Source organism: Mustela erminea, chromosome 6 (assembly GCF_009829155.1).
Source record: "Mustela erminea isolate mMusErm1 chromosome 6, mMusErm1.Pri, whole genome shotgun sequence".
NCBI lineage: Eukaryota > Metazoa > Chordata > Mammalia > Carnivora > Mustelidae > Mustela > Mustela erminea.
The window spans coordinates 125,723,984-125,749,972 of record NC_045619.1 but is presented as its reverse complement, the minus strand read 5'-3'; the positions used below and the strand labels follow the sequence as shown (position 1 = coordinate 125,749,972).

General features: G+C 36.0%; 1 protein-coding gene across 1 annotated transcript in view; it reads left to right on the top strand.

Moving 5' to 3' along the window:
* Positions 1-25,989, top strand: part of DNAJC1 (DnaJ heat shock protein family (Hsp40) member C1) — a 236,006-nt gene that overhangs the window by 102,598 nt on the left and 107,419 nt on the right. The window contains exon 8 of the mRNA XM_032349597.1: positions 8,208-8,371. Coding sequence (XP_032205488.1) covers positions 8,208-8,371 — 164 coding nt within the window. The remainder of the gene's footprint in view (positions 1-8,207; positions 8,372-25,989) is intronic.

The window sequence follows — 25,989 nt, the reverse complement described above, 5'->3', positions numbered from 1 at the left end:
TCAATGTGGGGCTTTCCTGCTCAGTGGGAGCCTGTGTCCCCTCTCCCTCTGACTCCCCCTTCCTGCTTATGCTCATGTTCTCTCTCTCTCACAAATAAATAAAATCTTAAAAAAAAAAAAATTGGGGGGGGCCCCTGGGTGGCTCAGTGGGTTAAGCCGCTGCCTTCGGCTCAGGTCATGATCTCAGGGTCCTGGGATCGAGTCCCGCATCAGGCTCTCTGCTCAGCAGGAAGCCTGCTTCCTCCTCTCTCTCTCTCTGCCTGCCTCTCTGCCTACTTGTGATCTCTCTCTGCCAAATAAATAAATAAAATCTTAAAAAAAAATTGGGCATTTGGGGTATTATGTTATAATACTCTGAATATTATTTAATATTGGGGTATTATAATACTCTGAATATACTCTATCTTAGCTAATGTTCTCTGACAATGCTCTAGCTGAACTGAAAAGGGGGAAAGTTGCTGCCCTATTACACTGTTACACTCAGGAAGTCCACGGCCTGTTCTATAGCTGAGGGAGAGGGTGCTTGTGAATCTTCTTAGGGCTGGGCAAGTGTGGGTGTTCTCACTTACAAATAGGCCACACTGATAACACTCAACTGACATCCCCTCGCTGGGATAGGCAAGAATGCCCACTTAGAGTTCCCCGCCGGGCCTCTGCTGATGCTGTGGAGGATTGGTCTCTTTACTCCTGGGAAGTTGTAAAAGCACTGACTGTCCTCAAGGCTTTCTCTGAAGCCATGGTGGCAGGGAGGGGAGGGATGCCTCATTACCTCTGGGTAGACATGAAGTCTAGTTTTCCCATTAGCCTACGTTAGCCCTACCCCATCCCTGACTTTACAGGGGAAGGGGACCCTTATTATCTCTCAGCAGGAAAGTCTTTTCCACGTCCTGGTAGGGAGCTTGGGGGGCATTATTACAGCCTCACAGTGGCAGAAGTCTAGGCTTCTTGTTAGCCTTCTCTGGCAAGAAAATGTTGGCCACAATTCTGTCCCTTATTTGCGTGAAGTATAAATCCGTTACTACCTAAGCTTGTCTTATTATGCAAGGAACCTGAGGGCGCTCACCACCTCGGTGTTCGTCGTGTCCGCCATACCTAGCTGGCCTGTCTTCTCTTCAAAAATCAGTCTTCCTGTGCTTGTTTCATACATAATGTTTAGGGGTTTTCCATTTTATTAGGGGGAGGAGTATGAAAAAGTACTTTTACCCCATTTTTTTAGAATTGGAAGTTTTGAATTACTTTTTTAAAGTGATTTTTTTAAATCCTTCTTTACAAAAGCATCAAACACTTGCAATTGTGATACAGTACCCCAGAATTAAATATAAACAACTACATTTACTTATTTGCTTCTTTATAACTGATTCTCTGTAAGGAGGCAAAATTACAAAATTACTCCTGAAGAGGTGGCTTCTAGCTTATGTACATTTTTTTCAAGCAGTACTTTAGTGTTCAAAATAAAGAAATTTAGAGAAGCTAAGTAATATGACATACTTCATAAGCAGTCAGTTCTATGACTTGTTCCCCTTTTAGGAAAAGTATTTTGAAAAACAAAAGCCTGGTCTATAACTTGAGCTCATATGGTACTCTGGTGACACCATCCTAGTTTCTCGATAGTTTTATATTAGAATCACCAGTCATTTAAGTTACCAATTGTCTAATATAGTATTAGGGACTTTTTTTTTTTTAAGATTTTATTTATTTATTTGACAGACAGAGATCACAAGTAGGCAGAGAGAGAGGAAGGGGGAAGCAGGCTCCCTGCTGAGCAGAGAGCCCGATGTGGGGCTTGATCCCAGGACCCTGAGATCATGACCTGAGCCAAAGGCAGAGGCTTTAACCCTCTGAGCCACCCAGGCACCCCAGTATTAGGGACTTTAAAAAAAAAAATCACCCATCTTAAAATCCTGAAAGTACATAAAAGTATGTAAGCAATATGAGGTAAAATATAGTAGTTAGATACCACATAATTTCTAGTTAAGGTAATCCCTTTTAAATAGAACTGTTCCCACAGTACTGTATTCTTAATGTGCGTTATTCATGGCACATACTAAATTCACAAACTTGGATGAAATGTGAGTGAATGAATAAATGATCTTACTCCTACCTTCAGAGTTTCCGTTCATCTGGCAGGCTTTTTTAATTGAAACGGAAATAAAATTCTTAGAAAATTATGCATTAATTTGTTCTTCTTTGACCTTTTCCTTTAGTTGTTTCACCTGGCCCACGTAAGCATTGTAGGACTTCTTCCTTTCTCCAAAACTCCCCTCTTTGTATCTTATGTATATTAGGATAGTAAATTTTAAATCTTGAGAATACTATGTTTTTGCACAGTTCTGTACAAGTTCTTTATATTCTAAGTACCATTCTAATCATTTTATATGCTTTAATATCATTACTCCTCATTAACAATTCATGAGATGTAGTATTACCATTATTCCCATTTTACAAAAGGACTTTAAGCAAAAGAGCTAGTAAATTGCAGAAGCTGAGTTCTAGTCCCAGATCTGTCCACAGTGAGAGCTTTTCCATTCATTCATTCATTCATTCATTCACTCATTCACTGTTTATTTATCACCAGATGTTGTCCCAAGCACTGGGAATTCAGTAGTGAACAAAATAAGTAAGAATTTTTGCCCACATATGGGGCGCCTTGGTGGCACAATAGGTCTGACTCTTGATTTCAGCTCAGGTCGTGATCTCTGAGTCATGAGATCGAGCTCCTATGTAGAGCTCCACATGGACTGAGCATGGTGTCTTTTTGAGACTTTCTCTCCCTCTTCCTTTACCTTCTCTGTCTCTCAAATAAACCTCAAAAAAATTTTTTTAAATAAAAACATTTTGCCCATGTAGAAAGAGTCAATAGGATGAGCAGTGATAAATGCTGCAGTAAAAAGTCACAAGGAAAAGGGATGGGGAATAGATAGATAGATAGATGTGTGGCAGGCCTGCTGCAGGGACAAAGAAGACCTCAGTAATGAAAAGACATTTGAGAAAAGACCTGCGGGAGGTTAGGGAGTAAGCAAGACTGGTGAGGGAGTGGGTTTCAGTAGAGGCAACAGATGAAAGCTTTATGTGTTGTTGTTGTTGATTTTATTTATTTGTCAGAGAGTGTGTGTGCACAAGCAGGGGCAGTGGAAGGCAGAAGGAGAAGCAGGCTTCTGGCTGAGCAAGGAGCCTGATATGGGACTCGATCCCAGGACCCTGGGAGCATGTCATCCCAGGGTTCTGGGATTATGAACTGAGGTGAAGGCACATTTAACCAGCTGAGCCACCCAGGCATCCCGAAAGCTTTATGTTTTTGAGGAACAGCAGGAGGCTGGAGAGTATTAAAATGAGGTCAGATAGATGATGAATGGGGTGAGGATGGAAGGCATAAATCACTTAGAGCCTTATACTGTAAGAACTTGGCTTTTACTCTGGAATGGCAAGTCCTAGGAAGGTTGAGCAGAGGACTGACATGATTTAATACATGTTCTAAGAAGTCTGGCTGTGAGGTTAAGAACAGACTGAAACAAGGACTTGAAACAAGGAGACCAATCAGCTGGGAGTTGTTTTAGGAATCCAGACAAGAAATGATGATGGCTTGGATCAGAGTGATAAAAGTAACAAAATGGAATTCTTATGTATTTTGAAGTTAGAGACAAGATTTCCAACTGGATTTCATACAGGATATAAGAAGAAGGGGAAATTGTTAGCTCCAAGGTTTGGAACCCCAGGAGGTTGAAGGAATGGGAACTATTATTGGAAGAAGCAGATAGAAGTGAAAGGAGTTTTATCAAGAGCTTAGTTTAGCACATAGTTCTAAATATTCTCCTTAATATTAGGAGCACATTCCTGCACAAGTCAGGATTTAATTCCCGCAACTGTGCTGTGAGATAGGTAGGGCAGATATTTCGTTTTACAGGTGGAGACTTAGAGGTCAGTAATGTGAGGGAAATACTAATGTATTGACATATGACTAAAGATATAGAATCTAGTTTTTCTGACTTCTTGTTTTCTCATTTTTCTGCCACTTTTTATATTAATGACATTTCAAATCTCCTTACTATTTTGATAACTTTTCTGATATCATCTGTATTTTTATCATTCTGTATTTTAAGTATAGTGCTCAAAACTGATTAAAACTTCCTTCCTATCCTCTTCCAAGTTACATTCATTAATATCTACTGCGCTATTGTCTGTGCATTTCCAAGGAGAAATTCTCTGTGCCTGCTAGAAAAAGAAGGTAATGAGTTAAGATGTTATGACTTTGCTCAATTTGAACTCTTTTCCACTGTTTTCAAAACCATAGAGGTACAAGTGTTAATCAAGACCTAAAGAATTATCCTCAGGTTCATGGTCAAAGATCCCAAATCACTATTCAGCAAATGTGTCTTAGCATAATAAACACTTTTGCAATGTTTGACAGGAAGTATTTGATCTAAGTAACTGACTTATTAGTTGAATTGTTTAGTGTAAGTTTCCAAATATATGAGAAGGTAGGCTACTCAGGCCAGAGTTTTTTGGTTTGTTTTTGTTTTTGTTTTTGTTGCTGGATCCAAACTCTGCATCATTTTGTTGACTAAGAGCATTAAATGGAAGGACCCCCTTAAAATGGTATTTGACTCATTTCTCATTCCTTTGACAATCATGTTGAATAAATTTTTCTTTTGAGAGGAAACCATTTCTCTTCAGTCACTAGACACTTAAGGTATCAGTCATGGGTTTTACTTCTTTTTTGATTTGTTTATTTTGGATTTTGTTGTTTGATTTTTGTTGTTGTTTGGTTGGTTGGCTAGTTTTTGTTTCTAGCCTTTGTCAGGCTTGTTATTAAGAACCAATCTATTTTAACTGAAGGCCTATAACTTACTAAATTTCAATAAGACTTACTCTTCCAAGGGAGACAAACCATAAGAGACTCAATCTAAGGAAACAAACTGAGGGTTGCTGGAGGGGAAGGGAGTAGGTAGATGGGGTGACTGGGTGATGGGCATTGGGAGGGTATGTGTTGTAGTGAGTGCTGTGTATTGTGTAAGACTGATGAACCAAAGCCCTATACCCCTGAAACAAATAATACGTTACATGTTAATAAAATAAAAATAAAGACTCTTCCAGCAAAAATAGTCTTTATTTTTTTATTTAACTCAAGAATTTCCCTATAAAATTCATCATGCTGCTAAAAAAAATTCTTAGATTTGTGTTTCTTGGATGAACTATGAATAGGGATGTGTTTATAACACCAAAATTGATGATAGCTGGGCGCATACTAATTACATAGAGTTTATTGAAACTAGAAATTTGCAGGAAAGATGAGGGTAGTTAGCAAATAGAGGTCTTTTTTTCCCTTAGACATGTTTTGAAAACACATTTTTTTAACATATGAAAGATGTTGCCAAGTGCAAAATGTTAGATGCTACATTCTTAGCCTTGTATTCGTAAAGTAGCAAGAATCAGTGAATATTTATAAGCTGTGGGTTTATTGGTTTTAGAAATTATGTTTGAAGATTTATGTTGTATATCTTTAAATTTTGTTTTTATATTTATATCTACAACTTTGTAAAAATACATAAGTATACCTGCATATATATTATTTATTTTTTAGTGATATGTTCCTTCTCTTTTCCTTCATTGTCTCTGTGCTTCTTCTTTTCTTTATCTCTACCCCCTATATACCTTGTAGGTGTTCATCTATATTTTTCTCCATGCTTTTATAATAATAATAAAATACATTTAGATGAATATGTATACACAAACATTTGTAGAGGTTTAAAGAGGCATTATTTTGTTTTGCAAATAGAGAATCTTACATGCTTTACTCCATCTTTTATTACTCAAATTCATAAAAATCTCTGTAAGTCAATTGGTATAGCTCTACTTCAACATCTTTTGATGAAAATTTAATATTCCCTAGTATAGATGCATTCAGTCATTTCTCTTATTAATATACATTTACTAAGTTAACAGTTTTGTATCTCTATGAATAACAAATAACATACAGACATACATATATAACCATGTACTTATATACAATTATATTTTAATGCTTTTAAATAGGGAATTGCTGGAGAAAAAAAATTTTTTTTTATTTTAACAGGTTCTCTTAGATCACTTCCCAAAAAGTCTGCAATATAATTCACATTTCCACCACCAATGTAGAGATCGCCCTTTCCCTGCCAACAGTACATTTTCTTAAGATTTTTAAATTTCTGCCCATATGGGGGCGCCTGGGTGGCTCAGTGGGTTAAAGCCTCTGCCTTCAGCTCAGGTCATGATCTCGGGGTCCTGGGATCGAGCCCCGCATGGGGCTTTCTGCTCAGCGGGGAACCTGCTTCCTCCTCTCTCTCTGCCTGCCTCTCCATCTACTTGTGATCTCTTTCAAATAAATAAATAAAATCTTATAAAAAAAAAATTTCTGCCCATATGATAGGTATAAAATTGTATCATGTTATTGATTCAAACTGCATTTCTTTAACCTTTAGAGGTTAAAGATAAACCTTTAGAGATAAAGATAAACCTTCAGAGGGTGTATCTTGTTTTTTGGCCATTTGGATTTGTTCTTTCGTGACTTTGCCCATTTTTTCTGTTGGGTGCTTATCCCCTCGTCAATTTATAGTATCTCCTTATATGTTCTGTATATCAGTCATCTGTTTGTACTTTGAATCGTACATATTCCTTTCAAATGTATTCTTTCTCTCTTGATTTGTTTATTCTGTCCTTTACCATTTCTATAGCATCTATATTTCTGTTTTAGTTAAGATTTCCTCATACCTGTAGTTTTTAAGATTTATTTTTGCAAGATGTTTATTGTTTGGGTTTTTAAAGTCAAGTCTCTTATCTAACTGGAATCTATTTTTGTGTATTGTGTAAGATGATGGCCAGCTACCTTCAAATGCGTATTCAGTTGTGCCAGCATTTAAGCCTTTTCCCACTCAATTAAAATGTTTATGGATTCTCTGTTCTAGGAATTTATCTATTTCTGACAATATTATATTAATTTTATTACATCAGCATTAGACAATATGCAAATACACAATGGTGAAGATATTATTATAAGAAATTTGACTATGGAATTTGACTATAGCAATTAAGATTTAAATTGCTTCTCAATATGGACTCTAATCAAAAGGGCTTTAATGAAGAGTCCAGTTAAGAGCTCTATTGATAACTGCCTCTGATGCCATCAGATTAAATTTTGCATTTCTTAAAATATTGAAAAGATGAATGTATATACTATTTATCAAGAGCCACTTTTGAGGGGCACCTGGGTGGCTCATTTGGTTAAGCAGCTGCCTTGGCTCGGGTCATGATTCCAGGGTTCTGGAATCGAGCCCCGCATCGGGCTCCCTGCTCAGCAGAGAGCCTGTTTCTCTCCCTCCCTCTGCCTGCAACTATGTTTACTTGTGTTCTATCTCTATCTCTCTGTCAAATAAATAAATAAAAATCTTAAAAAAAAAAAAAAAAGCCACTTTTACACCAAGTGGTATGTTAGGGTTACATTATTTTCCACATAGCAACTTTAGAAGATTAGGTTTAGCTTTCTTTTACAGATGAGAAAATAGACACTTGTTCTAAGAGTTAAGTTACTTGCCCAATATTATGTCACTATTATGACCAGGCTTTTTTCATTGTGACAGTATGAAATGTTTCATAAAAAGTACTTTGAAAACTAAAGGTATATACAAATTGACGTGGTGGTTATATCATGATCATCCTCTCATCATTAGTATCTCTGAGTTTTATTTAAAAATAATGCAGTAGCTAAAGCACAATAAAACAGCTAGCTATTTATAGCAAAGCAATTATAATTTTTTTTAACCCCTTTCACCCATTTCTCCCATTCCCCTCACCCACCTCGGACAACCACCAATCTGTTCTCTGTATCTGTGAGCTGGGTTTTTTGTGGGGGTTGGTTTGGTTTTGTTTTTTGTTTGGTTTTGTTAAGATTCCCCATATAGGAGAGATCATATAGTATTTGCCTCTCCATATCTGACTTATTTCACATAGTATAATCCCCTTGTGGTCCATCCATACTGTTGCAAATGGCAAGATTTCATTCCTTTTTATGGCTAAATTATATTCCATTGTATATAACCCTGTTTTTTTTTTTTTGTTTTGTTTTAATGAAAGAACAGTATGTATATGTTTTTTCAAGGTACGGTGTATGAGTAGACTGTTAAAAATTCTTTTCTTTCTTAACAAATCTCATAATTGATTCTCTTAAACATTTTTAGAACAGAAGAAAGTTAAAGTAAAAAAGCCAAAACCTGAATTTCCTGTATATACACCTTTAGAAAGTGCATATATTCAGTCTTATGATCATGGAACTTCTATAGAAGAAATTGAGGAACAAATGGATGATTGGCTGGAAAACAGAAACAAAACACAGAAAAAGCAGGTAAATAAACTTTTAAAAATTTATTTTAATTGAATAAAATAGAGAAAAGTACATAAAATATAAATACACAGCTGAGTGAATTGTCATAAGGTAAACCAAGTTAACTGTTGCCAAGATCAAGAAGATCTAGAACATTGCCATTGGCCAGAAGCCTCCCTCATTCTTCCTCCTGGTCTCTTTACCTTCCTTTTCTTCCACAAAGATAAAACTGTCCTGACTTCTAACATCATAGATTAGTTTTACCTGCTGTTTGAAGTTTCTAAATGGAATCATCCTGTTTTAGTCCATTCAGGCTGCTATAACAAAAATATAATAGACTGGGTGGCTTAAACAACAAACATTTATTTCTCACAGTTCTGAAGACTGGGAAGTCCAAGATCAAGACGCCGGCAGATTCGGTGTCTGGTGAGGGCACTCTTCCTAATTCATAGACAGCAGTCTTCTCGCTGTGTCCTCACATGGCAGAAGAGGTGAGAGAGCTCTCTGGGGTCTCTTTTATAAGTGCACTAATCCCATTCATGAGGGCTCCACCCTCATGATCTAATCATCTCCCAAAGGCCCTACCTCCTAATATCATCACATTGGGGGTTAGGATTTCAACATATGATTTGGGGGGAACACAAACATTCAATCCATAACACATTCCATGTGTACTCTTTTACATCTACTTTCCTCCATTTGGTATTATATTTGTAAGATTTGTCCATTGTTGTGTGTAGCAGTAGGTTGTTCATTTTCATTAATGTGCATAGTCCATTTAGAAATATAGAATTTTCTGTTGAAAATTGTGCTTTTTCCAGTTTTTGGCTACAATAAATATTTTTCATGTGAACGTTGCTGTACTTTAGTATGCATATGTGTAAATTTCCATTTTGAAGTTAAGTTGCAGTAAAGCTCAACTTTACTTCTAAACAGTTTTTTAAAATGTTTTTTATCAATTTATACTTCAGCAGCAGGATATGAAAATTCCAGTTACTCTACATTCTTGCCAACACTTGGTCAAGTCTTTTATATTTTAACCATTCTGGTAGGTATATAGTGATATCTAATTATGGTTTAATTTGCATATTCTTTGACCAATAAGATGGAATGAACAATTTTTCTTATGTTTATTGGGCCCTAATAATTTCCTATGTGAAGTCTTTTCAAGTATTTTTTTTAAATTGGGTTGCGTGTGTTTTCTCATACTGATTTGTGAAGAGTTCTTTATATATTTCATAAATAGATCTTCTACACATATTTTATCCAACTCTGGCTTGCCCTTTCACTCTCTTAATGGTGTATTTTGATGACTAAAGTTATTAATTTTAATCATCATGCTTTTCCTTTCCTTTCCATATTTGATGTTTTTTGTGTTGTGTTTAAGAAATCTTTTCTTACCTCAAAGTCATAAAAATTCTACAAACTTTAATGTTCTGTTTTTCACATTAAATCAATAGTCTGAAACTTATTTTTGTGTTTAGGGTGAAGTAATACTTAAGTATAAATTTTTTTCAAAAGTTTTCCAAACCAGTTGGCTCACTTAATGAAAATACTGCCTCTTACAGCTCTACAAATACCATCTTCATTTAAAACAAGTGTTCATAACTGTGTGGGTCTGTTTTCAGGCTTTCTACTTTGTTTCTCTTAGTCTTGTGCATCTTGTGTCAATACCTTACATCATAATTTGCTGTAGCTTTATAATAAGAACGTGGTGCAATAACTCTTCAGCTCATTTTTCCTTCTGTAAGATTACCACTTTATGTTTTCATATAAATTTTCAAAGTAGCTTGTTGTTTTCCACAAATTACTCAGCTGAAGTACTCAATTTAGAGTATATTGAATATATGTAGGTCAGTTTTGGAAGAATTGATACCGAGACAGCATTGATTCTAAAAACCATGAATAAATCTAAAATATTTTTTGATACTGTGTTACAACTTTTTGTGTGCAAATATTGCATATTTTTTCCTTGGATTTATTCCTGTGTATTTAATGTTTTTAGATGACACCATAAATGATATTGCTTCTAAATTTCACTTTCTAATTCTATTTGGTATATACAAATATAATTGATTTTTCTATAATTGCCCTATATCCAGCCACCTTGCTAAGCTTATTTTTCAGTTCTATTTATCTGTATATTATACATTTCTTTTGTACTAATTAGGATCTCTAATACATGTAGAATAGAAGTGATTATACCAAGTATCCTTGTTTCATTTTCAATCTCAAAAATTTACAGCATTGAAAGTTTGTATTTCATCATTGAAATTATTTCTTAAAATTGTATTATTTCATTATTAAATATGATGTATGTTGCCAGCTTTTTATAGAATTTTTTTAAAGATTTTATTATTTATTTGACAGACAGAGATCACAAGTAGGCAGAGAGGCAGGCAGAGAGAGAGCGAGAGGAAGCAGGCTCCCTGCTGAGCAGAGAGCCCGACGTGGGGCTCGATCCCAGGACCCTGGGATAATGACCTGAGCCAAAGGCAGAGGAGGCCCTAACCCACTGAGCCACCCAGGCGCCCCTACAATTTTTTTATTGAGATATATTTCACATAACAAAATTCATCATTTAAAATCACATACATTTTAGTGGTTTTAGTCTTTTCACTATGTTGTGCAACTACCTAATTTGAGAACATTTTCATCACACCAAAAAAAGTAAAATAACCCTCTATCTGTTAGCAGTAAGTTCCAGTTCTCAACCTCTGCTTCTATGACAACCACTGATCTACTTTCCGTCCCTGTGGATTTACCTATTATAGACATTTCATGTAATTACAATCATGCAATATGTTTTCAAGGTTCATCCATGCTGTAGCATTTAACAGTGATGATGGTGCAGTTTTATTTCTTTATTCCTTTGTATGGGACATATTGTCTTTTTTTCCTTTGCTGGCCTTGTAATTTTTGTTGTTTTTATTGAAGACCAGATATTATGAATATTATAACTTGGCAACTCTAGAAACCAGATTCTCTCTCCTTTCTAGGTTTTGTTCTTATTTGTTCTAATTGTAGTTGTTTGTTTAGTACTTTTTTTAACTCATTTTATGAAGTCTGTATTTTTTTGTCATGTGTGGCCACTGAAATCTCTGTTTCTTTAGCTTAAATGTCTAGAGCCCAAAATTCTTACAGTCCATGCAAAGTTTATGTGTAGGTATTGGAGATGCCTTCCATATTCAACCTTGGTTATGGAAGGCTGTAAACCAACCCTGCCTTCGCCTTTACTTTGTGTTTCCAAAGACACTCAAGGTCATCAGTTAGTGAGAACTTTGTCATTTTCATGTCTTCTTTGAGCATTCTCACAGCACTGAGCATGCACATAGACTTCTAGATTCCCCGGAATGTCAGAGCATCCCATTCCTCAGCTTTCCTCCCAAGCTTTTTAGTTAATCTGTTGTTTTCCCAACTATTTTCTGTCACCTTGGTCAGCAGTGGCTAAGATATTAGCCTGTAAAAGTTTTCAGCAAATGCCTGTAGGGAAGCAGCCTTAGAATTAGGCCAGTTTTGAAATAGGGAAAATAAAGACAAGCTTTTTGAACCCATATTCCAGGGAACCACCAGACAGGTTAGGACAAATACTCATCATTCTTTGCAAATTAGCTCATTCTGCACCTGCCATGATTAGAAATCAGTTATTATTTTCAGAGGCAGTGATGAGCTATAGAATAGAAGATAGGACTGGGGTCCATTAAAGTGCCACAAAGTTTGTTGTGCTTTTTTTTAATTGAAGTATAATTGACATACAATGTAATATTAGTTTCAAGTGCACAACATACTGACTCAACATTTGTGTACATTACTCTATACTGTGCCCAGTAAGTCACCATCTGTCACCATACAACATTGTTACGGTATTATGGACTACATTCCTTTGCTGTATTTTTATCTCTGTGACTTAATTATTTTATAACTTAAGTTTGTACCTCTTAATCTCCTTCATCTATTTTGCCCATCTCCCAACATCCCTTCCCTCTGGCAACCACCAGTTTGTTTTCTGTATTTAAGAGTCTGTTTGTTTGTTTTGGTTTTTAGATTACACATATAAGTGAAATCATATGGTATAGTTTTTCTCTGTCTGACTTATTTCACTAAGCATAATTCCCTTTAAGGCCATTCCTGTTCTCACAAATGGCAAGATCTCTATCTTTTTTATGGTTAAGTAATATTTCATTGTATGCATGTTTATTTGTATTGCGTGTGTGAGTATTGTGTGTCCATCTATAAATAGACACTTAGCCATATCTTTGCTATTGTAAATAATGCTGCAGTAAACTGAGAGTGCATACATATATCTTTGAATTAGTATTTTTATTTCTTTGGGCAAATGCCCAGTATTAGAATTACTGGATTACATGGTATTTATATTTTTAATGTTTTAAGGAACCTCCATACTGTTTTCCATATCAACTGCACCAATTTACATTCCTTACTAACAGTACACAAATGTTCCGTTTTCTCCACATCTTCACCAACATTTGTTACTTCTTGTCATTGTGGTACTAGCCATTTCTAACAGGTGAAAGATGATAACTCATTTGGTTTTGATTTGCATTTCCCTGATGAGGAGTGATATTGACCATCTTTTCATGTGTCCGTTGGCGATCTGCATGTCTTTCTAGGAAAAAATGTCTACTCAGGTCCTCTGTTTTTTCATTGTAATGTTGGGATTTTTTGGTGTTGTAGAAGTTCTTTTTGTATTTTAATATTAACCCTCATAGGATATATCATTTGCAAATATCTTCTACCATCCTGTGGGTTACCTTTTTGTTTTGCTGATGGTTTCCTTTGCAGTACAAAGCTCTTTATTTTGGTGTCATCCCAATAGTTTATTTTTCTTTTTGTTTCCCTTGCCTGAGGAGACATATTCATAAATATATTGCTAAGGCCAATATCCAAGAGTACTGCCTATGATTTCTTTTAGGAGTTTCCTAGTTTCAGGTCTCACATTTAGGCCTTTAATCCATTTTGAGTTTACTTTTGTGTGTGGGATAAGAAAGTGGGCCCCTTTCATTCTTTTATTCTACCGATGTCCACTTTTCCCAGCATCATTTATTGAAGAGACTGTCTTTTCCTCATTGTATATTCTTGCATCTTTTGTCCTATATTAATTGGCTGTATAAGTAGGGTTTATTTCTGGGTTCTCTATTTGTTGATCTCTGTGTCTGTTTTTGTGCCAGTACCATATTGTTTTGAATACTGTAGCTTTGTAGTATAGTTTGATATCTGGAATTGTGATAACTCCAGCTTTGCTCTTTCTCAAGATTGCTTTGGGTATTCAAGGTTTTTTTTTTTTTTTGGTTGCATACAAATGTGATGATTATGCTAGTTCTGTGAAATATGCTGTTGGTGTTTGATGGAAATCGCATTTAATCTATAGATTGCTTTTGATAGTATGGACATTTTAACAATATTAATCCTTCCAATCCATGACATAATTTATCTTTCCGTTTGTGTCATTTTCAGTTTCTTTTATGAATGTCTTATATTTTTCACAGTACAAGTGTTTTTCAGGACTATGTTGAGTAAAAGAAGTGAGAGTAGACACCATCATCCATGTTAAAGGAGGCACTTTCAGTTTTTCACTTTCGCGTATGATGTTACCTATGGTTTTGTCCTACTTGATTGTGGTAAATGATTTTTTTAATGTATTGTTGAATTTGGCGCGATAATGTATATTGAGGATTTTAGCACCTATGTTCATCAGAGATATTGCCTTGTAGTTCTCTTTCTTTGTAGTGTCTTTGTCTGGTTTTGATATCACAGTAACGTTGCCCATTCATACAATGAATTTGGAACTTTTCCTTCCCTTCTATTTTTTGGAAAGTCTGAGAAGAACAGTATGAACTCTTCTTTAAATGTTTGTTAAAATTCACCTGTGAAGCCATCTGGTCCTGGACTTTTGTTTACTGGGAGTTTTTTTTATTACTGATTCAGTTTCATTGCTGGTAATCCATCTGTTCAAATTTTCTATTAATTCATGATTCAATTTTGGAAGAGTCTGTGTTTCTAGGAATTTATCTATTTCTAATATGTTGTCCATTTGTTGGCATATGATTTTGCATAATATTCTTTATAATTCTTTGTATTTCTGTGGTGTCAGTTGTTATTTATTTTCCTTTATTTCTGATTCTACTTATTTGAGTCCCGTCTTTATTTCTGATGAGTCTGACTAAAATTCTATCAATTTTGTTCATCTTTTCAAAAAACCAGCTTTTGGTTTCATTGAGCTTTTCTATTGTTGGGGGCGGGGGTTGGTTCTATCTTCTGTTTCATTTATCTGCTCCAGTCTTTAATATTTCTTTCCTTGTTCTAGCTTTGACTTTTGTTGGTTCTTCTTTTCTCCTTCCTATACCTATAGGGTTAAACTGTTTGAGATTTTTCTTGTTTCTTTCTTTATTAAGTATTTCACTTTAATTCCAGTATAGTTAATATACAGTGTTATATTAGTTTCAGGGATACAATATAGTGATTCAACAATTCTGTACATTACTCAGTGTTCATCATGATAGGTGTACTCTTTAATGCCTATCACCTGTTTTACCCATTCCTCCCTCTACCTTCCCTCTGGTAACCGTTAGTTTGTTCTCTATAGAGTGTGTCTCTTGGTTTGTCTCTCTTTTCTCTTCCGTTGCTCCTTTGTTTTTCTTAAATTCTCCATGTGAGTGAAGGGATTTTTCTTGTTTCTTGAGGTAGGCAGGTATTGCTGTAAACTTCTTCTTTGGAAGAAGAAGTTTTTTAACTTTTTTAACTGTATCTCAAAGATTTAGAACCATTGTGGTTTTGTTTTCATTTGTCTCCATATATATATTTTTTAATTTTTCATTTTTTATAAACATATATTTTTGTCCCCAGGGGTACAGGTCTGTGAATCACCAGGTTTACACACTTCACAGCACTCACCAAAGCACATACCCTCCCCAATGTCCATAATCCCACCCCCTTCTCCCAAACCCCCTCCCCCCAGCAACCCTCAGTTTGTTTTGTGAGATTAAGAGTCACTTATGGTTTGTCTCCCTCCCAATCCCATCTTGTTTCATTTATTCTTCTCCTACCCACTTAAGCCCCCATGTTGCATCACCACTTCCTCATATCAGGGAGATCATATGATAGTTGTCTTTCTCTGCTTGACTTATTTCGCTAAGCATGATACGCTCTAGTTCCATCTATGTTGTCGCAAATGGCAAGATTTCATTTCTTTTGATGGCTGCATAGTATTCCATTGTGTATATATACCACATCTTCTTGATCCATTCATCTGTTGATGGACATCTAGGTTCTTTCCATAGTTTGGCTATTGTGGACATTGCTGCTATAAACATTCGGGTGCACGTGCCCCTTTGGATCACTACGTTTGTATCTTTAGGGTAAATACCCAATAGTGCAATTGCTGGGTCATAGGGCAATTCTATTTTCAACATTTTGAGGAACCTCCATGCTGTTTTCCAGAGTGGCTGCACCAGCTTGCATTCCCACCAACAGTGTAGGAGGGTTCCCCTTTCTCCGCATCCTCGCCAGCATCTGTCATTTCCTGACTTGTTGATTTTAGCCATTGTGACTGGTGTGAGGTGATATCTCATTGTGGTTTTGATTTGTATTTCCCTGATGCCGAGTGATATGGAGCACTTTTTCATGTGTCTGTTGGTCATCTGGATGTCTTCTTTGCAGAAATGTCTGTTCATGTCCTCTGCCCATTTCTTGATTGGATTATTTGTTCTTTGGGTGTTGAGTTTGCTAAGTTCTTTATAGATTCTGGACACTAGTCCTTTATCTGATATGTCGTTTGCAAATATCTTCTCCCATTCTGTCAGTTGTCTTTTGATTTTGTTAACTGTTTCCTTTGCTGTGCAAAAGCTTTTGATCTTGATGAAATCCCAATAGTTCATTTTTGCCCTTGCTTCCCTTGCCTTTGGCGTTGTTCCTAGGAAGATGTTGCTGCGGCTGAGGTCGAAGAGGTTGCTGCCTGTGTTCTCCTCAAGGATTTTGATGGATTCCTTTTGCACATTGAGGTCCTTCATCCATTTTGAGTCTATTTTTGTGTGTGGTGTAAGGAAATGGTCCAATTTCATTTTTCTGCATGTGGCTGTCCAATTTTCCCAGCACCATTTATTGAAGAGGCTGTCTTTTTTCCATTGGACATTCTTTCCCGCTTTGTCGAAGAATAGTTGACTGTAGAGTTGAGGGTCTATTTCTGGGCTCTCTATTCTGTTCCATTGATCTATGTGTCTGTTTTTGTGCCAGTACCATGCTGTCTTGATGATGACAGCTTTGTAATAGAGCTTGAAGTCCGGAATTGTGATGCCACCAACGTTGGCTTTCTTTTTCAATATCTCTTTGGCTATTCGAGGTCTTTTCTGGTTCCATATAAATTTTAGAATTATTTGTTCCATTTCTTTGAAAAAGATGGATGGTACTTTGATAGGAATTGCATTAAATGTGTAGATTGCTTTAGGTAGCATAGACATTTTCACAATATTTATTCTTCCAATCCAGGAGCATGGAACATTTTTCCATTTCTTTGTGTCTTCCTCAATTTCTTTCATGAGTACTTTATAGTTTTCTGAGTATAGATTCTGTGTCTCTTTGGTTAGGTTTATTCCTAGGTATCTTATGGTTTTGGGTGCAATTGTAAATGGGATTGACTCCTTAATTTCTCTTTCTTCTGTCTTGCTGTTGGTGTAGAGAAATGCAACTGATTTCTGTGCATTGATTTTATATCCTGACACTTTAAACTGAATTCCTGTATAAGTTCTAGCAGTTTTGGAGTGGAGTCTTTTGGGTTTTCCGCATATAGTATCATATCATATGCAAAGAGTGATAATTTGACTTCTTCTTTGCCGATTTGGATGCCTTTAATTTCCTTTTGTTGTCTGATTGCTGAGGCTAGGACCTCTAGTACTATGTTGAATAGCAGTGGTGATAATGGACATCCCTGCCGTGTTCCTGACCTTAGCGGAAAAGCTTTCAGTTTTTCTCCATTGAGAATGATATTTGCGGTGGGTTTTTCATAGATGGCTTTGATGATATTGAGGTATGTGCCCTCTATCCCTACACTTTGAAGAGTTTTGATCAGGAAGGGATGCTGTACTTTGTCAAATGCTTTTTCAGCATCTATTGAGAGTATCATATGGTTCTTGTTCTTTCTTTTATTGATGTGTTGTATCACATTGACTGATTTGCGGATGTTGAACCAACCTTGCAGCCCTGGAATAAATCCCACTTGGTCGTGGTGAATAATCCTTTTAATGTACTGTTGAATCCTATTGGCTAGTATTTTGTTGAGTATTTTCGCATCTGTGTTCATCAAGGATATTGGTCTATAGCTCTCTTTTTTGATGGGATCCTTGTCTGGTTTTGGGATCAAGGTGATGCTGGCCTCATAAAATGAGTTTGGAAGTTTTCCTTCCATTTCTATTTTTTGGAACAGTTTCAGGAGAATAGGAATTATTTCTTCTTTAAATGTTTGGTAGAATTCCCCCGGGAAGCCGTCTGGCCCTGGGCTTTTGTTTGTTTGGAGATTTTTAATGACTGTTTCAATCTCCTTACTGGTTATGGGTCTGTTCCGGCTTTCTATTTCTTCCTGGTTCAGTTGTGGTAGTTTATATGTTTCTAGGAATGCATCCATTTCTTCCAGATTGTCAAATTTATTGGCGTAGAGTTGCTCATAGTATGTTCTTATAATAGTTTGTATTTCTTTGGTGTTAGTTGTGATCTCTCCTCTTTCATTCATGATTTTATTTATTTGGGTCCTTTCTCTTTTCTTTTTGATAAGTCAGGCCAGGGGTTTATCAATTTTATTAATTCTTTCAAAGAACCAGCTCCTAGTTTCGTTGATTTGTTCTATTGTTTTTTTGGTTTCTATTTCATTGATTTCTGCTCTGATCTTTATGATTTCTCTTCTCCTGTTGGGCTTAGGGTTTCTTTCTTGTTCTTTCTCCAGCTCCTTTAGGTGTGGGGTTAGGTTGTGTACCTGAGACCTTTCTTGTTTCTTGAGAAAGGCTTGTACCGCTATATATTTTCCTCTCAGGACTGCCTTTGTTGTGTCCCACAGATTTTGAACCATTGTATTTTCATTATCATTTGTATCCATGATTTTTTTCAATTCTTCTTTAATTTCCCGGTTGACCCATTCATTCTTTAGAAGGATGCTGTTTAGTCTCCATGTATTTGGGTTCTTTCCAAACTTCCTTTTGTGGTTGAGTTCTAGCTTTAGAGCATTGTGGTCTGAAAATATGCAGGGAATGATCCCAATCTTTTGATACCGGTTGAGTCCTGATTTAGGACCGAGGATGTGATCTATTCTGGAGAATGTTCCATGTGCACTAGAGAAGAATGTGTATTCTGTTGCTTTGGGATGAAATGTTCTGAATATATCTGTGATGTCCATCTGGTCCAGTGTGTCGTTTAAGGCCTTTATTTCCTTGCTGATCTTTTGCTTGGATGATCTGTCCATTTCAGTGAGGGGAGTGTTAAAGTCCCCTACTATTATTGTATTATTGTTTATGTGTTTCTTTGATTTTGTTATTAATTGGTTTATATAGTTGGCTGCTCCCACTATCCCAGGGGCATAGATATTTAAAATTGTTAGATCTTCTTTTTGGACAGACCCTTTGAGTATGATATAGTGTCCTTCCTCATCTCTTATTATAGTCTTTGGCTTAAAATCTAATTGATCTGATATAAGGATTGCCACTCCTGCTTTCTGCTCATGTCCATTAGCATGGTAAATTCTTTTCCGCCCCCTCACTTTAAATCTGGAGGTGTCTTCGGGCTTAAAATGAGTTTCTTGGAGGCAACATATAGATGGGTTTTGTTTTTTTATCTATTCTGATACCCTGTGTCTTTTGACAGGGGCATTTAGCCCATTAACATTCAGGGTAACTATTGAGAGATATGAATTTAGTGCCATTGTATTGCCTGTAAGGTGACTGTTACTGTATATGGTCTCTGTTCCTTTTTGATCTACCACTTATAGGCTCTCTTTTGCTTAGAGGACCACTTTCAATATTTCCTGTCGAGCTGGTTTGGTGTTTGCAAATTCTTTCAGTTTTTGTTTGTCCTGGAAGCTTTTAATCTCTCCTTCTATTTTCAATGATAGCCTAGCTGGATATAGTATTCTTGGCTGCATGTTTTTCTCGTTTAGTGCTCTGAAAATATCATGCCAGCTCTTTCTGGCCTGCCAGGTCTCTGTGGATAAGTCAGCTGCCAATCTAATATTTTTACCATTGTATGTTACAGACTTCTTTTCCCGGGCTGCTTTCAGGATTTTCTCTTTGTCACTGAGACTTGTAAATTTTACTATTAGGTGACGGGCTGTGGGCCTATTCTTATTGATTTTGAGGGGCGTTCTCTGAACGTCCTGAATTTTGATGCTCGTTCCCTTTGCCATATTGGGGAAATTCTCCCCAATAATTCTCTCCAGTATACCTTCTGCTCCCCTCTCTCTTTCTTCTTCTTCTGGAATCCCAATTATTCTAATGTTGTTTCGTCTTATGGTGTCACTTATCTCTCAAATTCTCCCCTCATGGTCCAGTAGCTGTTTGTCCCTCTTTTGCTCAGCTTCTTTATTCTCTGTCATTTGGTCTTCTATATCACTAATTCTTTCTTCTGCCTCATTTATCCTAGCAGTGAGAGCCTCCATTTTTGATTGTACCTCATTAATAGCTTTTTTGATTTCAACTTGGTTAGATTTTAGTTCTTTTATTTCTCCAGAAAGGGCTTTTATATCTCTCGAGAGGGTTTCTCTAATATCTTCCATGCCTTTTTCGAGCCCGGCTAGAACCTTGGGAATTGTCATTCTGAACTCTAGATCTGACATATTACCAATGTCTGTATTGATTAGGTCCCTAGCCTTCGGTACTGCCTCTTGTTCTTTTTTTTGTGTTGAATTTTTCCGTCTTGTCATTTTGTCCAGATAAGAGTATATGAAGGAGCAAGTAAAATACTAAAAGGGTGGCAACAACCCCAGGAAAATATGCTTTAACCAAATTAGAAGAGATCCCAAATCGTGAGGGGGGAGAAAGGGGATAAAAAGAGGTTCAGAAAGGAAGAAAGATGGGACGCCTAGGTGGCTCAGTTGGTTGGACGACTGCCTTCGGCTCAGGTCATGATCCCGGAGTCCCGGGATCGAGTCCCACATCAGGCTCCCAGCTCCATGGGGAGTCTGCTTCACTCTCTGACCTTCTCCTCGCTCATGCTCTCTCTCACTGTCTCTCTCTCAAATAAATAAAATCTTTAAAAAAAAAAAAAGGAAAAAAGAAAAAAGAAAGAAAAGAAAAGAATTTTAAAAAATATAAAATATATATATATATTAGATAAACTAGTTAAAAAACGTTAAAAAGAAAAAGGTAAAAGTTTAAAAAAAAATTTTACCAGAAGGCGAGAAAAAAAACAAAAAATGAAAAAGAAAAAAATTAAATTAACTGCAAGACTAAAAAAAATCACAGGGAAAAAGCCATGAGTTCCGTGCTTTGCTTTCTCCTCCTCTGGAATTCTGCTGCTCTCCTTGGTATTGAAACCGCACTCCTTGGTAGGTGAACTTGGTCTCGGCTGGATTTCTTGTTGATCTTCTGGGGGAGGGGCCTGTTGTAGTGATTCTCAAGTGTCTTTGTCCCAGGCGGAATTGCACCGCCCTTACCAGGGGCCGGGGTGAGTAATCCGCTCGGGTTTGCTTCAGGAGCTTTTGTTCCCTGAGCACTTTCCGTAGAGTTCTGGAAGACGGGAATACAAATGGCAGCCTCCTGGTCTCCGGCCCGGAGGAGCCGAGATCCTAGGGCCTCACTCCTCAGTGCACCCTCAATGAACAGCGCCCAGTTACTCCTGTCTGCCTGACCTCCGGCTGTGCTCCGAGCTCACCGAGCCTGCCACCGGTTCAAGGTAACACCGAGCTGTGAGCTTACTGTCGGCTCTGTCTCTGTAGCCGGCTTTCCCGTTCCAATACCCGCAAGCTCTGCGACACTCAGACACCCCCGATCCTTCTGTGACCCTGCGGGACCTGAGGCCACGCTGACCCCGCGTGGGCTTCGCCCCGGCTAGCCTCTGGTGCGATGTCCTTCAGCGGAACAGACTTTTAAAAGTCCTGATTTTGTGCGCCATTGCTCCGCCGCTTGCCGGGAGCCGGCCCCTCCCCCCGGGGTCTATCTTCCCATCGCTTTGGAGTCACTTCTCTGCCGGTCCTACCTTTCAGAAAGTGGTTGTTTTTCTGTTTCCAGAATTGCTGTTCTTCTTCTCTTCGATCTGCCGATGGATTTTCAGGTGTTTGCAATCTTTAGATAAGCTATCTAGCTGATCTCCGGCTAGCTGAAGTAGTCTCAGCCTGCTACTTCTCCGCCATCTTGACTCCTCTGTCTCCATATATTTTTTTATATTGTCTTTGATTTTTTCATTGACAAATCGGTTATTTAGTAGCATGTTTTTCCCATCTCCACACATTTGTGTTTTTTCCAGTTTTTTTTCTTTTTTCCTGTAATTGATTTCTAGTTTTATACTGTTGTGGTCAGAAAAAGTAATAGTGGGAAGCCTGGATGACTCAGTCAGTTGAGCACCCAGCTTTTGATTTGGGCTCAGGTCATGATCTCAGGGATGTGAAATTGAGCTCTGCACTGGGTTCCACACTCAGCATGGAGTCTGCTTGAGATTCTCTCTCTCCCTCCTCCACCCTACTCATGCACACACACACTCCTTCAAATAAATAAATCTTAAAAAAAAAAAAAGAATGGATAATTGATATGATTTCAGTCTTAAACTTATTGAGATTTGTGGTTAATATATGATCTATCTGGGAAAATGTTTCATGTGTACTTGAAAAGTATGTGTATTCTGTTTTGGGATGGAATGTTCTGTACGTATGTTAAGTCTGTCTGTTTTAATGTGTTGTTCAAAGCCACTGTTTCCTTCTGTTGGTTTTCTGTCTGAATGATGTATCCATTGGTGTAAGTAGAGTGTTAACTATTATTGTATTACTACTATTATTGCATTACTATCAATTTCTCCTTTTATGTTTGTTAATATTTGTTTTAGGTATTTAGGTGCTCATATGTAGGGTGCATTCTCTTACTGGATTGATTCTTTTATCATTATTTAGTGCAATTCTTTGTCTCTTACTGTGGTCTTTGTTTTAAAGTCTATTTTGTTTGATACAAGTATTGCTGCCCCAGGTTTTTTCTCATTTCCATTTGCATGGTCCCTTCACTTTCAATCTGTGTGTGTCTTTAAGTCTGAAGTGAGTCTCTTGTAGACAGCATGTAGTTGATTTTTGTTTTTTTAATCCTTACAGTCATTCCTAGGTCTTATTGGAATATTTAGTCCATTTACATTTAAAGTAATTATTTATAAGTCCTTCTCTGTTCCTTTCTTCTTCTTTAGCTCTCTTCCTTGCGATTTGATAACTTTCTTTAGCATTATAATTGGATTCTTTTCCTTTACTTTGTGTATCTGTTATGAGTTTTTTATTTCTGTTTACCATTGTATTCATATATAGTATCTTATATGTATTGCAATGTATGTTAAATTGATGGTATCTTAAGTTTGGATATGTTCACTAAATTTTTATACCCCCTTCCACATTTTATGTATCAATGTCCTATTTTACATATTTTTGTGTATCCCTTGATTAGTTTTTGTAGATACAGTTGATTTATTGGTTTTGCATTTTAACCTCCACATTGGCTTTATAAATTATTGATCTATTATCTTTACTATATTTACTATTACTATTGCTATTGCTGTATGCTATTACTATATTTGTATATAAATTATATAGTATATTTGTATATAGTATATATATAGTGTGTATATATATATACTATATATATAGTATATATATATTATTGTATATAGTATATACAAATATACTATATTTGCTATTAATATTGCTATATTCTATTACTAATATTACTACATTACTATATTTGCTTTTACCTGTGAATTTTTTTCCTTTCATAATTTTGTTCTAGTTTTGGCCTTTTCTTTCCATTTAAAGAATTCCCTTTAACATTTCTTTAAAGGTTTTTTTAGTGGTAATGAACTTTAACTTCTGTTTGGGAAACTATCTTTCCTTCTATTGTGAATGATAACCTGGCAAGGTAGAGTATTCTTGGTTGTAGGTTTTCTAATTTTCAACACTTTGACTATATCATACCACTTTCCTATGGCCTGCAAAATTTCTACTGAAAAATTAGTTGATAGTCTTATAGATTTGGTTTATTTTGTGTTTCGTTTTGTTTTGTTTTGTTTTGTTTTGTGTGTAACTCTTCTCTCTTACTGCTTTTTAAATTCCCTCTTTAGTATTACTCTTTACCATTTTCATTATATGTCTTGGTGTGGACCTTCTTGGGTTCATTTTGCTATGGGGTTTGTGCTTTCCAGACCTAGACATCTGTTGCCTTCCCAGATTAGGGAATTTTTCAGTTATTATTTCTGTAAGTATGTTTTCTGTCCTCTTTTCTTTCTCCTCTCCTGGGATCCTTATAATATGAATGTTATTCTGCTTAATGATATTGCAGAGTTCCCTTAAGCTATTTTTATTATTCTTTTTTCCTTTTTCCTGCTCATCTTTTTTGCTTTCTATTACCTTGACTTCCAAATCAATGATCCATTCTATATTCTCTAATCTTTTTTTCTGGAGAGGGAGATGGGGGAGGGACCGAGGGAGAAGGACTCAAGCAGATTCCACACCCAGTGTGGAGCCTGATAAGGGGCTTGATCTCATAATCCTGAGATCATGACCTGAGCCAGAATCAAGAGTCAGATGCTTAACCAACTGAACGACCCAGGTATCCTCTAATCTGTTGTTGATTCTCTCTAGTGAGTTTCTTATTTCAGTTATTGAATTCTTCAGCTTTGACTGGTTCTTTTAAGTATTTTCTATCTCTTTGTCAAAGTTCTGAGTACATCCAATCTTTAATCAAGTCCAGTGAGTATCTTTATATATATTACATTAAATTCTATATTAGAAAGTTTGCTTTTGTTATCAAGAATCAACTGATTTTGGGGCACCTAAGTGGCTAAACCTCTGACTCTTGATTTCTTTTCAGGTCAAGATCTCAGGGTCCTGAGATCAAGTTCCACATTGGGCTCTGTGCTCAGTGGGCAGTCTGGTTGAGATTCTCTCCCTCTTTCTCTCTCAAATAAATAATGTATTTATTTATTTATTCATTTATTTATTTATTTATTTATTTATTTTAAGGATCAGCTGTTTTTCTTGAAATGGTCCTGCAAGTTTTTGGCTAATTTCCAGAGTTCAGAAAAAGTTGATTCTTAATAGTTTTGCCCACTTTTTCTTGCTTTTATGGAGAGACAGAATTTGGAGTTCCTTATTCTGCCATTTTCATTGACAAAATTCTAAGTTTTATAAAAATCAAGTATATTGTCTTCCTAGTTTTGCTAAGATTCTTTAAAAATGAATATTATCAAATGTTATCTTTTAAAGTGAATATTATCAGATATTATCTTTAAAAATGAATATTATCAAATGTTATCAAATACCTTTTTCTGTGATTAAGGTGGTCATGTGATTTTCTTACCTTTGTTAATGAGATGATTTATATTGATTGATTTTCTAATATTAAAGTACCTTCCTTTCCTAGAATAAACCCATTTTATTGTTTTGATTTGACAGTACTTTGTTTAGGATTTTTGTTTTTACGTTTAAAAGAGAGATATTAGCCATATGAGAAAGAGTGACTTTTCTTCTATCGTTGTTAGGTTTGATGTTAATCCTGCTGGACTTATAAATATGAAATGCTTCTTCTTTTTTTAAACTTTCTATTTGAAATAATTTCAGATTCATGGGAAATTGTATAGGCAGTAGAGAGTTCTTATTTACCTTTCATCCATTTTCCCCTAATGGTTATATCTTCTGTACCTACATTTTAATACCAAAACCAGGAAATTGACATTAGTGTGTGTTTACGTAAGTTTACTTATATGCCTTTTATCACATATATAGATTTATATATATATAAAGATATAAAACTATTCAAGATACAGAACACAAAGGTAACTCTCATTCTTTATATCACACCCATCCCCTCTGATTTTTGGATTTAAAATATTTAACTACATTTCTCTTGGGTACCAAGAAGTGAAGTTGCCAGGTCATCTGGTAGTTCTAAGTTTAACATTTAGAGGAACTACCAAACTGTTTTCCAGAGCGGCTGCACCATAGTATATTCCTACCAGCAATATATGAAAGATGCAGTTATTTTCATACTCATCAGCATTTGGTGTTTTCACTATTTTTTAACTATACTAATGTGCAGTGATATCTCATCATGATTTTAATGATGTTTTCCTTAATGATTTTTTATGTTGAACATCTTTTTGCTCATTTGTTGTCTGTATATCCTTTTAGGGTGAAATCTTTATGTGTTTTGCCTATTTTCTAATTCTTTTGGTTGCTTTTTTGTAATTAAAGTTTGAAAGTTCATTATATATTCTTAATATATGTCCTTTATCAGAAATCTGGTTAGAAATATTTTCTCCTAGTCTGTAACTTTTCTTCTCATCTTCTTAACAGTATCTTTGGCAGAGCAAAATGAATTCTGTTGATTTTTAAAAATGAGAAAAAAAAAGAAATCGAAAAAAAAGTTTTTAATTTGGATAAAGTCTAGTTTATTATTTTTGTCCTT